Source organism: Cynoglossus semilaevis, chromosome 2 (genome assembly GCF_000523025.1).
Source record: "Cynoglossus semilaevis isolate Cse_v1.0 chromosome 2, Cse_v1.0, whole genome shotgun sequence".
Lineage (NCBI taxonomy): Eukaryota > Metazoa > Chordata > Actinopteri > Pleuronectiformes > Cynoglossidae > Cynoglossus > Cynoglossus semilaevis.
In genome coordinates, this window is record NC_024308.1 from 1,440,126 (window position 1) to 1,451,854 (window position 11,729).

At 42.7% G+C, this 11,729-nt stretch overlaps 1 protein-coding gene across 1 annotated transcript in view; it reads right to left on the reverse strand.

Moving 5' to 3' along the window:
- Positions 1 to 439: 439 nt before the first annotated feature.
- Positions 440 to 11,729, reverse strand: part of LOC103393296 (voltage-dependent R-type calcium channel subunit alpha-1E) — an 18,625-nt gene continuing 7,335 nt past the window's right edge. Inside the window, exons 2-6 of the mRNA XM_025054294.1 lie at positions 9,270 to 9,375; positions 8,510 to 8,649; positions 2,276 to 2,379; positions 1,561 to 1,719; positions 440 to 978 (exon numbers count right to left, since the gene is read on the reverse strand). Of these exons, the coding sequence (XP_024910062.1) occupies positions 668 to 978; positions 1,561 to 1,719; positions 2,276 to 2,379; positions 8,510 to 8,649; positions 9,270 to 9,375 (820 nt within the window). The 3' untranslated portion in view covers positions 440 to 667. The remainder of the gene's footprint in view (positions 979 to 1,560; positions 1,720 to 2,275; positions 2,380 to 8,509; positions 8,650 to 9,269; positions 9,376 to 11,729) is intronic.

Here is an 11,729-nt window from a genome sequence, read left to right on the forward strand (position 1 = left end):
CCATCATTCACACCATCATTCACACCGACTGTGTGTTCAAGGTGGAGTCAACAATGTCCTGGATCCTGCCTGTTTCTGGACAGAAAACTCACTCAAACCTTCACTCAAACCACAGGGGATCGAACTGGTTCTTTCTAGCCGCTCCTCCACCGTGTTGCCTGCAGCCGTTATAAAAGAACAGGCTCAGACAGTGGACTGAAGAACCCTGTGGTGCCGACGACTCGCTCTTCACACCATCGGTGTTGCATTAGTGTGTGAGATCAGACCATGTTTTACACAGTTCTCACGCTACAGCGTCACGTCTCTGCTCTAGGCCGTCAGTGTGTGGGAAAACAGGAAATAGAATTTTCACACTGTGAAGCCGCAGCCAATAAAATTAAAAAAAAAAACAAAAAAAACTCTACATATGTCTAATGATTTGGAGCACGACACTACAGAAAGTTTGGACCGTTTCATTTGCCTGCAGTGGTCGGTGTTTCTCTGCGTGTTCAGCCCACACACACACACACACACACACACACACACACACACACCGACTGAACCTCACTGCTCTGCTTGAACTCATCGAGGTTCAGACAGAAGGAACAGACATCATTCTAAACAGTCTTCCTGCAAAACACCGTGTGTTTTTTTTTTCAAAATGAACCGGTTGTCTCAGAGATGACTCTCATTCACACGTGACAGGTGATTCAAACCCCCCTTTTTTTTCACCCCTCAAATCCCACCCTTCACGCATGAGTGATTGTCTACAGATTACAGAGGTTCCAAAAACAGGTAAAAGTCTCACGTTGTACAGCACGGTGGTCCAGCCCTCCATGGTGATGCACTGAAAGACGGTGAGAACGGCGAAGAGAATGTTGTCGAACTGCGTGATGCCGTCGTTAGGTCCAATCCAGGTGTCGGTGCAGGTGTATTTGGCCGGACACTGGCGCACACCGCACGGGAACTCAAACTCCGAAGAGTCCACCGTCTCATTTTCTGGTGAGAAATGAAGAAAATAAAAAAAGAAATCTAAAATAAAAGTCTGAATTTAAATAGATTTTGAACACTTTCTGCAGTGTAAAACTGTGAAAATGTGACCTTCCGTGATACACGGCCCAGCACTGACAGCCTGTCTGTGATTATTTTCTACTCCACTACTGTTTAGGACAGTTCTGTTCATTAGAAACCTCGGCTTCAAACGACTCTCCTGTCAGCAGTTCAATATCGTTGTTATTCTGTGATGGAACAACGCTGCTGATTTGATTTGATCAAATCTCCAGCTACAGTTTTACGTGTTTATTGATTTTTTTTTTTCTCGCATGATTGACTTTTGGTTATTACAATAAAGGTGGAATCTTACTTCATCCACAAACAAAAGATATTTGCGATACTTTACCCTGTGACCTGTGAGTCAGGAATCTGTTAAAATAACATTATTTTATGTTGAGGTCATTTCAACATCCAGTTCAATCCTAACCTTCTTTACAGGGAACACGTCCGGTGATGACGTTCAAATCAGATCCAGGTTAATGATAAATATATCAATATAAATGTCTAAACGTGTGAGTGCGTCCGTACCCAGTATTCCAGGCTGTGGGCTGCAGGTGGAGTGCAGTTTTCCGCTGTAGAACTCCAGGCCGATGATCGCAAACATGAGGATCGCAAAGAACAGGAGCAGGCCGATCTGCAGCAGTGGAACCATGGCCTTCATTATGGACTTCAGGACGATCTGCAGACCTGAGGAGAAACAGTTTGAAAACAAAGACACGATGAGCTCAGAGCGCCGGCCGTCAAACCAGGATCCTGTTGTTCCATGTGGTGGAAACTTCTTCCCAACTCACACTTACGTCACATTCTTCTTAACTGCAGTTGCATCAACTGACTTTGGTACTGTTTTTTTTTTTAAACTCACAGCAACAGACAGACCCTGAAACTAAACGGCTGGTTTACAGTGATGCCTTTACTGTCCTAGACAAGGTCGGGTTTCAGCGTCAACAATGTGATGAGTTGAACCACAAACATTTAAGTTTATTTGACGTTCAAAAAAGCTGTGAGATTTATTTACAGACTTATTAGAAAAGTAGTTGAAAATACAAAAAAAAACCAATGTCAATGTGAACGTTGTTTTTAACAAATAATGTCCAAAAATTCATCTTTGTCGTGTTTTACACAGAGAAAAATTTCACACCTATTTCCATAAAATCATTTCCATGGATGTACAGACAAGAAAGGTACGAATGCAAAAAGAATATGTGACATCAGAAATATTACATTTCTATGAAGTTGTACTCACTGGGAATTCCAGAGACCAGTTTGAGGGGTCGCAGAACCCGCACCGCCCTCAGAGTCCTCAGATCCACAGAGATGTTCATGTGAGCCCCGGCTGCAGCCAGGATCCTACACAACAAGTGAACACGAGTGCAGCGTCTGTTCAGTGTTTTGGTGCAAAAACCCCCAAAAGAAGCGCTTTGTTAAAAAGCTGATTACAAGTGTGTCAAAACAGGGATTTATACACATGAAAAGTGTGTTGGCAGACGGAGACAAGTGAAAACAAGCAGGACGCTTTTGGGTCTTAAGTCTGATGATGCCCGACTCCCTGTGTGTGGGAGGACGGCTGTGACAACTGCTGTTTAGAAGGAGAACAAAGAAAGCAGCTCCATCAAGACAAGGGAGGACAACCTCAGGCAGGGGAGACACACACACACACATACACACACACACACACACACACACGTCTTTTCATCTGCACTCCTTCAAAAGTTGAATTTGTAATTTGATTTGTCTCCTCTTTTACTCCATCCTGTAAAAACACGTCGGATGAAGAATCAGTGTCTGTTGACCCGTCGAGGACACGGGTCTCTCATTAGTCTGTCCTTTTTTTTACTGAAGAAATACTGGGACTTTTCATCTGTTATTTAAATCTTGTCTTAATTATATTTTTACACCTGACATTTTAACACTGATGTCAAGATGAATTCCAACCGTTAAAAGAGGCAAAACAACAAGAAAACTAAGAAGTTCAGATCTACACAATTCTTTCTTTGCTAAAATCCACACCAGTTGAGTCAAAAGAAATTGATTAAACTCCAAACTGATATGAAACATCACATCATTGTGACGGATGTGGAGAACATCACATTGTTGTTGCTGTGGATGATGGAAAACAAAGTGTGATTTAATGAAGCCACGGAGGATGAAGGAGGCTGTGGGGGTTGGTACGAACAGAGTCGCTAACAGGAAGTGAGAAGGTGAGAACTAACGTCTAAAATAGCTCATCGGCATCATCGCTACCAGTATAGAAACGGAAACATTCTCATGAGTTTCACACCTCCCCGTGGCTGCACCAACTTTGGATTTTGTTCCCATTTTAATCCCAGATATTCTTCAGCTTCACCTACAACCAGATCTACTTTTTTCGAACCGTTCCATGAAGACGGAGACCGTGAAATAAAGAGTCTAAAAACGGCTCCCTCATTAACTCCGCTGGTGTTCAGTGGACGTCATGGAGCACGTTGTCTAATTATGATCATTTTGTAGAGCCTTAACTGAGTTAACATTGAATCTCACTGTATCAGACTGAGGTCATGTGACCAGTGTCACATGACCTCAGTTCAATCAGGACATGTATTGATATTTAAACTTCAAACACTCAAATAGATCAGAGATATAAACCTGTGTTTCCTGGTTCACTGTGACACTAAATATATATATAATATATCAATACTGGAACACAAGTATTCACTGGTTTCTAACTTGGATAAATGAGTCACATGGATGAATGTGGAGAGCTGTCCATGGTGCTGAAACAACCAAACCATACAGTGCACAGAATTTACTTGGTTTTATGATGACGATAGAATGGACAAGGCGCGTATTAAGTAAAGAAATTTAATGTTTCTCTATTGTAGATGTCCATTATTTATTAAAAATTTTTCTAAATCTTTTTTTTTTTTTTTTTTTTTTTTGGTGACACACACACATGAACTGAATCAATTTATAATCTGGTGAAATGATGTTTCTCAACTCACTTCATTTGAAAAGTTTCACACACATTAACGACTGAAAGAAACAGGAAAATCGTGTTCTCTTTTCCACAGGATTTTGTTTGTAAACCTCTGAGCCTCAGATGATTATTTCATGTTTCTAAGAACAACTTCAGGCGATGACTGTCTTAAAACTTAAACTGCTTCAGTTTGGACACTAACAACTGCAGACAGGACACACACTTGACAGCTGCCTGGTGCAGCTCCGAGTTTCTGAAGTCACTCCAGTCCCCAGCAGGACCACGAGGTGAGTCAACACGTGTCTGCGGGCCCTCAGTGGGACACAGACACTGGTGCCCTGGTCTGTGCTGGTCTGTGCTGGTCTGAGCTGTCAGCCACCATCAGTGAAGAGCAGCGACAGACGCTGAAGAGGCGACAGCTCCTCACTGCGTGACAAATCTGTTGGAGCTGTGATAGCGATAACATTGTGACTTATGCTCTGTGTCACTGTCAAACTGCAAACTAACGTGGCGTACGCCGAGCCGTGAAGACATCCGTTCTACGGCGGGTCTTATTCACGCCACCGTTCACGGTGTTGTAGTCGAAGGACGGCTTTAAAATGTCACGTGTTTCTTTAAATAACAGCACAAAAAATATATGTTGTATTGTTCATTTCATAGATGAAATATTGAAATAAATAATTTCTAATTCTGAATATTACACAAATGTATATGGACAAATTCTCCTGTTTGAAGAGAGAACTCAGTGTTAATTGTTAACTACAGCCGCTGCTCTGTTTATTTCCCAGTAGGTCGTACACAGTGAAGTTTCCCCAGATTCTGACTTGGATTTACATATGAATCCATTTTTAAAAGAGTCTCATCCAAACATTTTGGTTTATTTGTCAGACAGGTAAATGTTTGGTCTTTGGCAAAGATGAATAATTAATTTGAATGAATGATTTATAAGCCATCTGTTGAAGGTGAAAAAGTGAGAGAGACTGAAGGAGAGGGGGAGAGAGAGAGAGAGAGAGGCAGGAAAAGAGTGAGAAGGAAGATCATTTGGTGGAGTGCAGCGATGACTCATTGGTCGATCTCCTACTTGGATACAGAGGTTTACATGGAGCTAAGTATAACTCTGGAACAAGGACAATATAAATATAGTAACAATGATCACCGGAGTGTGTGTCTGTGGTTAGGAGGGAAAAAAACAAACTCAAAAAGAGCTCACAGGTAAAGGTCAGGGGGTCAGCAGGGGCAGTAGAAAATGTCTAAGATTTTAGACATTTTTATTCTGCTTTTTCAGACGGGAATAATTTAGCTCTGCTATTTTATTATTTAACAACCATAGAACCACTTTTCCTATTTTTCCCCCAAAACATTTCACCGATGTTTTAACAACCCTCAGTGTTCAGCTTCTTTGAGATGTTTTTTAAAAGACGGTACAATTACTTTACTGGGTAATATTCACAGGAGAAAGTCAAGAGAAATTCTCCTGAGATGACGTGAAAAAAAGATGTTACTTTTTACATTGATTTTCTCAAGTCAAACGTCTTTGTCTAAGACAAAATCCACAAATTGAACATGTTTCTAATTGTACAGAACGACAACTGGCAGGAATAAAAAAATTCAACTCTTGTCTAAACTTTCTGTCAGTACGGCGTGTGTTTTGTAACGCCGGCGCACACACACACACACACACACGGAGTGCAGGTGTAACAAAGAGATCAGAGTGTAAAAAAAAAAAAAAAAAAGAGGACAAACGTGGGTGTTCGTTGCTCTGGCTTAGCTTCAAAAGCTAATCTCTCGCCGCCTGTCAATTATGAGCTCTATCTACATTTTATTTAATTGATTTAATTGTTAGCAATTAAAATGTGACAATAGTTTTAAACGTCGATACCGGGACAGGCCCGAGTTTCTCCCGACACTGTTTGTACAACGTTTTGTCCCAGCTAACCTCAAACTTCTTGAACCCACGTTTCTCACATGTAGTTGAGCATATAAACGGTATAGTATGTCCAATTCTGAGGAGAGTGTTTGTAAACCCAAAGTATATACACTACCTCTCACGCAGGCACGATTTAAAAGTATGTATTCCTAAAGTTTTTATTTACTTTTCCACTGCTGAAAAAGTGTTGTAAAAAAACCCCCCCAAAAAACACAGACGTTGTTCGGTGGACTTAAAAATTGATCACAATTTTATGAACCAAAAAGTCGCCTTAGTTTTATTATCCTATCCAGCCTCACCCGCCTCACCCCTGTGAGTGTCTGGCACGGGGTGATGACACAAACTCTTGGTGGGCGTCACCCTCTGACACATGTTGTTCAGTCTAATGGAAGGCTTGCTAGCAAATGAGGCTGCAGAAGGGGTAATTAATACACACAATTATGCACCGAGGCAACCCTCTGGTTTCCTCCCGCTCCATCTCTCCTCGCCTTCTCTCCTTCTCTCCTTCTCTCCTTATCTTCTTTCTTTCTTCTTCTCTCATTTCTCTGCCTGTGTTTCCTGACTTTCCACTCAAAGCTTCCATCCTCAACAGAATCTCATGGGATGGTCGGAGAAAACCCTCAGCCGTTGCCACTACACACACAATTACAGCCTTTGTAGAAACAGCCTGGTGTCTCAGACCTCCCTCCCACTCAGCCTCTCTGTTCAGTGCCAGCGTAAAACGACCAGCGCAGCTCGCTGCACTGATCTTGGCCTCCGGTGTCGACACTGTCAGCCATCGCTTCTGTCATTACTGAACGTTGAGTGAGTCAGGGTTAGTCGTGAAGGAGAGGTGATGCAGACAGACGTGTGCGTGTCTGTGATTCACTCCGCAGTTTGTCTCATCACAGACAGAACCAGTGGTGGGTGAGTCGGGGGTGAGTCGAGGGTTTCTCTCTTTGTTGATGCGTCTGGTTTAGCTCATTTTTTTGGGGAGGTTAAATCATCTCACTACAGTAAATGTAATTGAGCAATTACCAAAATATCAACATTTTATTTTACAAAGTAACATCAATGTTGTTGTTTTCTCGTGTAATTGAAAATGGAATCAAACATGTGAGACCAGACCAGGAGCCAATGAGGAGTCAGTGATTCAGGACACGTCCCGTCTGCACCGGCTTTAATAATTACCAACACAGAGAGAGAGAGAGAGAGAGAGCGACCGTTGCTCACATGATGTTGGACAAACTCATAAACATCAGTCATACTAATAAAGCTGCAAATCTTATGTGTGTGTGTGTGTGTGTGACAGAGAGAGAGAACGAGAGAGAGAGGAGGTTTTCATTCATTTGTCATCGGTGCCGTCAGGATGATAATGTGAGAATCACTTCATCATGTTGAATATTAACACAGTCAGATCTGAGTGAAGTCCATTTCATCTGGACTGAGAGTCAAACCAGCAGCTGGAAATTAGACTCATGGACATGGACGAGGTCACTGATTGGACAAAACAAGAACATTTGAAGAAACAAAAAATATATATATATTTTTTTAAAAAGACAGATATGAAGCTGAGAATGATTTTTTTTTCCGACAGTCACAGAGCAGTGAAGGAGGAGGATGATGATGATGATGATGATGATGATGATGATGATGATGATGATGATGATGATGATGATGATGATGATGGTGTGAGTTTCTGATTTAATGAGTGAGTTTAAAACCTGTGACCTGTGTTGACCTCTCTGTCTGTGCTGCTGTTGTCTGTTGAGTGTGATCACAGACAGTGTCGGTGCTGCAGGAGCTCCGGTCCAGTTCAGAACCTTCATTAAGTGCCGTCTGTCTCGGCGTTCCTTAATCAAGATTCTGATTCTGACCGTACAGAGAACTCTCCGTCAGGTAGGTGGCGCTCTGACTGTACCGTCGTCCTCCAATCACCAACAACATTTCACGCCACTTAACTCTCAAATCCACTTCTCCCTCTCATCTCCGTCTGCCCCCCCCCCTCGTTAGGAAGCCTGAGCTCCGCTCATCAATAATTAACCAGACAGAATCATGTCCAATTCTCTAAGAACTCGCTCCGACGCCCTTTATATTTCTGCGCTGTGAATTAATATTTCATTTGAGCACGTGTGTGTGTGAGTCAAAGAGAGAGAGAGAGAGAGAGAGAGTGTTAACACACACTCTCTCTCTCTCCAGAGCCTGTGTGGTTTTTCAGATGCCCTTTAATTTAACAACTTTCCACTCAGAACAACAGACCCACTGGTAAACACCCCCCCCCCCCCCCCCACCCGCCCCCCCCCCGCCCCCCCCGCCGACCGCTCTCACTCCGCTGGCTGTCTNNNNCACCTTGAGAACAGAGAGGTGAGAGTTTAATGAGCTGCCAACACCTGAGTACAGGAGTCTGTGCTGCTGAGTCCACAACAGCCGCGGAGAAAAACCACACAGACTCAGTGAAAGTGGAAAAAAAAAAAAAAAAATCACTTTCAACATTTGTTTTTTCTCATTTGTTTTATGAGAAAAAAAGGCTGAACAGAGAGTGTAGCCATGTTCAACAAGTAAACACAGACACAGACACAGACACAGACACAGACACAGACACAGACACAGTGACTCACCCACTGAGGACGACTATAAAGTCCATGACGTTCCATCCGTTCCTCAGGTAGGAGCCTTTGTGGAACACAAAACCCAGAGCGATGATCTTTATCCCGGCCTCAAAACAGAACATGCCGATGAAATACGGCTCCGTCTTCTCCTGTTCACACGGAGTCAGAGAGTCAGAGAGTCAGAGTCAGAGAGTCAAAGAGTCAGAGAGTCAGAGAGTCAGAGAGTCAGAGAGTCAGAGAGTCAGAGAGTCAGAGAGTCAGAGAGTCAGAGAGTCAGAGAGTCAGAGAGTCAGAGAGTCAGAGAGTCAGAGAGTCAGAGAGTCAGAGAGTCAGAGAGTCAGAGAGTCAGAGAGTCAGAGAGTCAGAGAGTCAGAGAGTCAGAGAGTCAGAGAGTCAGAGAGTCAGAGAGTCAGAGAGTCAGAGAGTCAGAGAGTCAGAGAGTCAGAGAGTCAGAGAGTCAGAGAGTCAGAGAGTCAGAGAGTCAGAGAGTCAGAGAGTCAGAGAGTCAGAGAGTCAGAGAGTCAGAGAGTCAGAGAGTCAGAGAGTCAGAGAGTCAGAGAGTCAGAGAGTCAGAGAGTCAGAGAGTCAGAGAGTCAGAGTCAGAGAGTCAAAGAGTCAGAGAGTCAGAGAGTCAAAGAGTCAGAGAGTCAGAGAGTCAAAGAGTCAGAGAGTCAGAGTCAGTGAGGTCGTGGAAGAACCTCAGCAGAACCACAGAGGTTTGTCTGTGCGTGTGTGTGTGTGTGTGTGTGTGTGTGTGTGTATTTCTCACCAGTCTTTTGGACATGGGTGTTTTGTCCTCCCCGGGAAGATGCTGCTCCAGGGCTAAGACGATACAGTTGGCGATGATGGTGGCGAGGATCATGTACTCGAAAGGCGTGGAGGAGTGAGGTTAAGGAATTTTAGACAAAGTAATAAAACGTGGAATTAAATGAACTTTTCCATTTGGTAATGATTAAACTCAGTCTCTGGGTCTGAGGGTGAATCAGTTTTTAAATAGTGGAGAAAAAAGTGTAGGAAGGAAAATCACAGGTGAAACAGAAGTGGTTGAAGCAGACAGATTAATGTCACTGGTGTCGAGGCAGGTGATTCAGGGACGTGTGAGCAACAAGAAGCCAAATAAACAGTGAAAACCTCCTCTGAGGTTTGAGTTCAAACACACACACACACACACACACCGGCTCAGCCGTTTACACGGATAAAATACAGAAATGAAAAACATAATAAATAAAAATATAAAACTACCAAACGTTCCATGGACATCGCAGACAAACGGACTGAACAACAACAACAACGTATCTGCTGCGAGCCCGACGGCAGGTGAGGATTTACTCACTGCCGTCCCTGACAGCAGTGACAGCAGCAGCAGCCACACCTCACCCTCAGCCCTAAACACAGCAAAGAGGAACAAATAAGAAAGAGGATAATTGAGGAGAACCTGAAGAGAGAAAAGCAGCAGAGAGGTATCCACGGCAACAGGCAACCTCAGCCAAAAATCAAAGGTACAGACGCTCACAACAGCAGCCGAGGCCAAGACTTGACAATGGAAACCTCTCTTTTCTGGTCACTTTGAAAAAACAAAATCCAAAAAACTTTTTTTTTTTTTTAAATCAAACTTCAACCTGTCTTTATTTCCATTGTTGGGCTGATTGACGTTAGAGCTTTTATTTACTGCAGCAGCTGAGACTCTCCTTTGTTGTAGGTACAAATACATTTTGCCAAATTAATGAGGAATTAAGGATATTTTTAAAAATGAAATAAAAACGTCCACATCTTCTACCAACATTTTTCAATCAACTTTGTAGCTGTCTTGACCTCTGACCTTCTGATTAACAACACAGTCTGATTATATTCCATTCCATCTATTTCTTCAGTTCATTTCCTGATTTTCTATTGGCCCGAATCTCAGAGTCTCAGAGTACTCCTTAAAACACATCACTGTGTATTACAGTGATAACATGTTATATATCTGTATATATATATATATATATATATCTGTATATATATCTGTATATATGTCAGTCAGTTAGACGCTGGCGCTACAGGCTTTACAGCAATAACAACGGATAAAAGAAATAATGAGAACTGAGGCCAATGTCGATGCTTCGACTTTTAGGGAGAAAGTTTCCCTAGAATTAAATTATAACCAAATCTCTACAGATTAAATCTCGTTTTTAAGTTGGTGAACGAACCAACAGACATTTCTGCGATGTTTGCCCGAGAGTCGGGCCGTCAGCTGGTGTGTGACGTGGACTGCGGCTCATCGACCAACGTGAGCGACGAGGTGTCTCGCGACTAATCCTGGAAGTCACAGAGACGCTGGCGCTGGCGCTCCGCCCTCCACTCTTTAAACACACGTATATAAATAGGCTCAGAGACTGAGAGTGCGATGCCCCCGTGCATCTGTGAGCTCGGCACGCTCAGGCCCAGACTGAGTCCAAGACCCAGAGATCGTTACTGCACGAGGGCGAAAGAAAATAATGAGCAGAGGAGCCGGGGTTCTTTATCTGCATCGGTGTGTTTCTGTTTGACTGTTTCTCAACCAGAGGATGAAACGATTTTAAACCTGGACCAAACTGAGGCTCAGATTTAGATTCTAACTGTGTTCATGGACAAAAGAACACACAGTCAACTGAATGTCAATCAATCAATCAATCAATCAATCAATCCTGAGCAAAAACACCAGGTCAATACCTCAGTCTATATGAGGAGCTTCATACACTGCAGTCACATCACTCTGCATTCAGTCCAGACTGAAAACAATTCACATAAACTCAAAAGATCATGAGGGAAATAAATATCTATATATATTTATACATCCAATTATTTAAATGACGCAAAACCCAACTGAATATTTTAGTTTTATATTTACTATTCAATAATTCAATCAGATTTCTGTTAAGTCACAGGACAAACAAAATATTAAAAGATGGAAAGAAAAAATTAAAGATGGCTGTGACGACGTGGAGAATGTATTTATTCCGAAGTTTCTCTCAAATAAAAAGTAGTTAATTAAAAAAAAACTGGAGCAGGAACTGAATGTCAACTACAGCCCCACTGCTCATCTTTCTGTTATAAGGTTATTGAGTGTGAGGCCAGATTTAAAAATGCTTTTCAATTATTTAGAAGTGCACCTTCTCAATGGGAAACTTCCCGCTCTGGGGGATCCCAGTGGGAGCAGCTGCCAGTCCTCACCAGGACGGCCCCGCTGAAGTCATTATCCCTGGTCCCC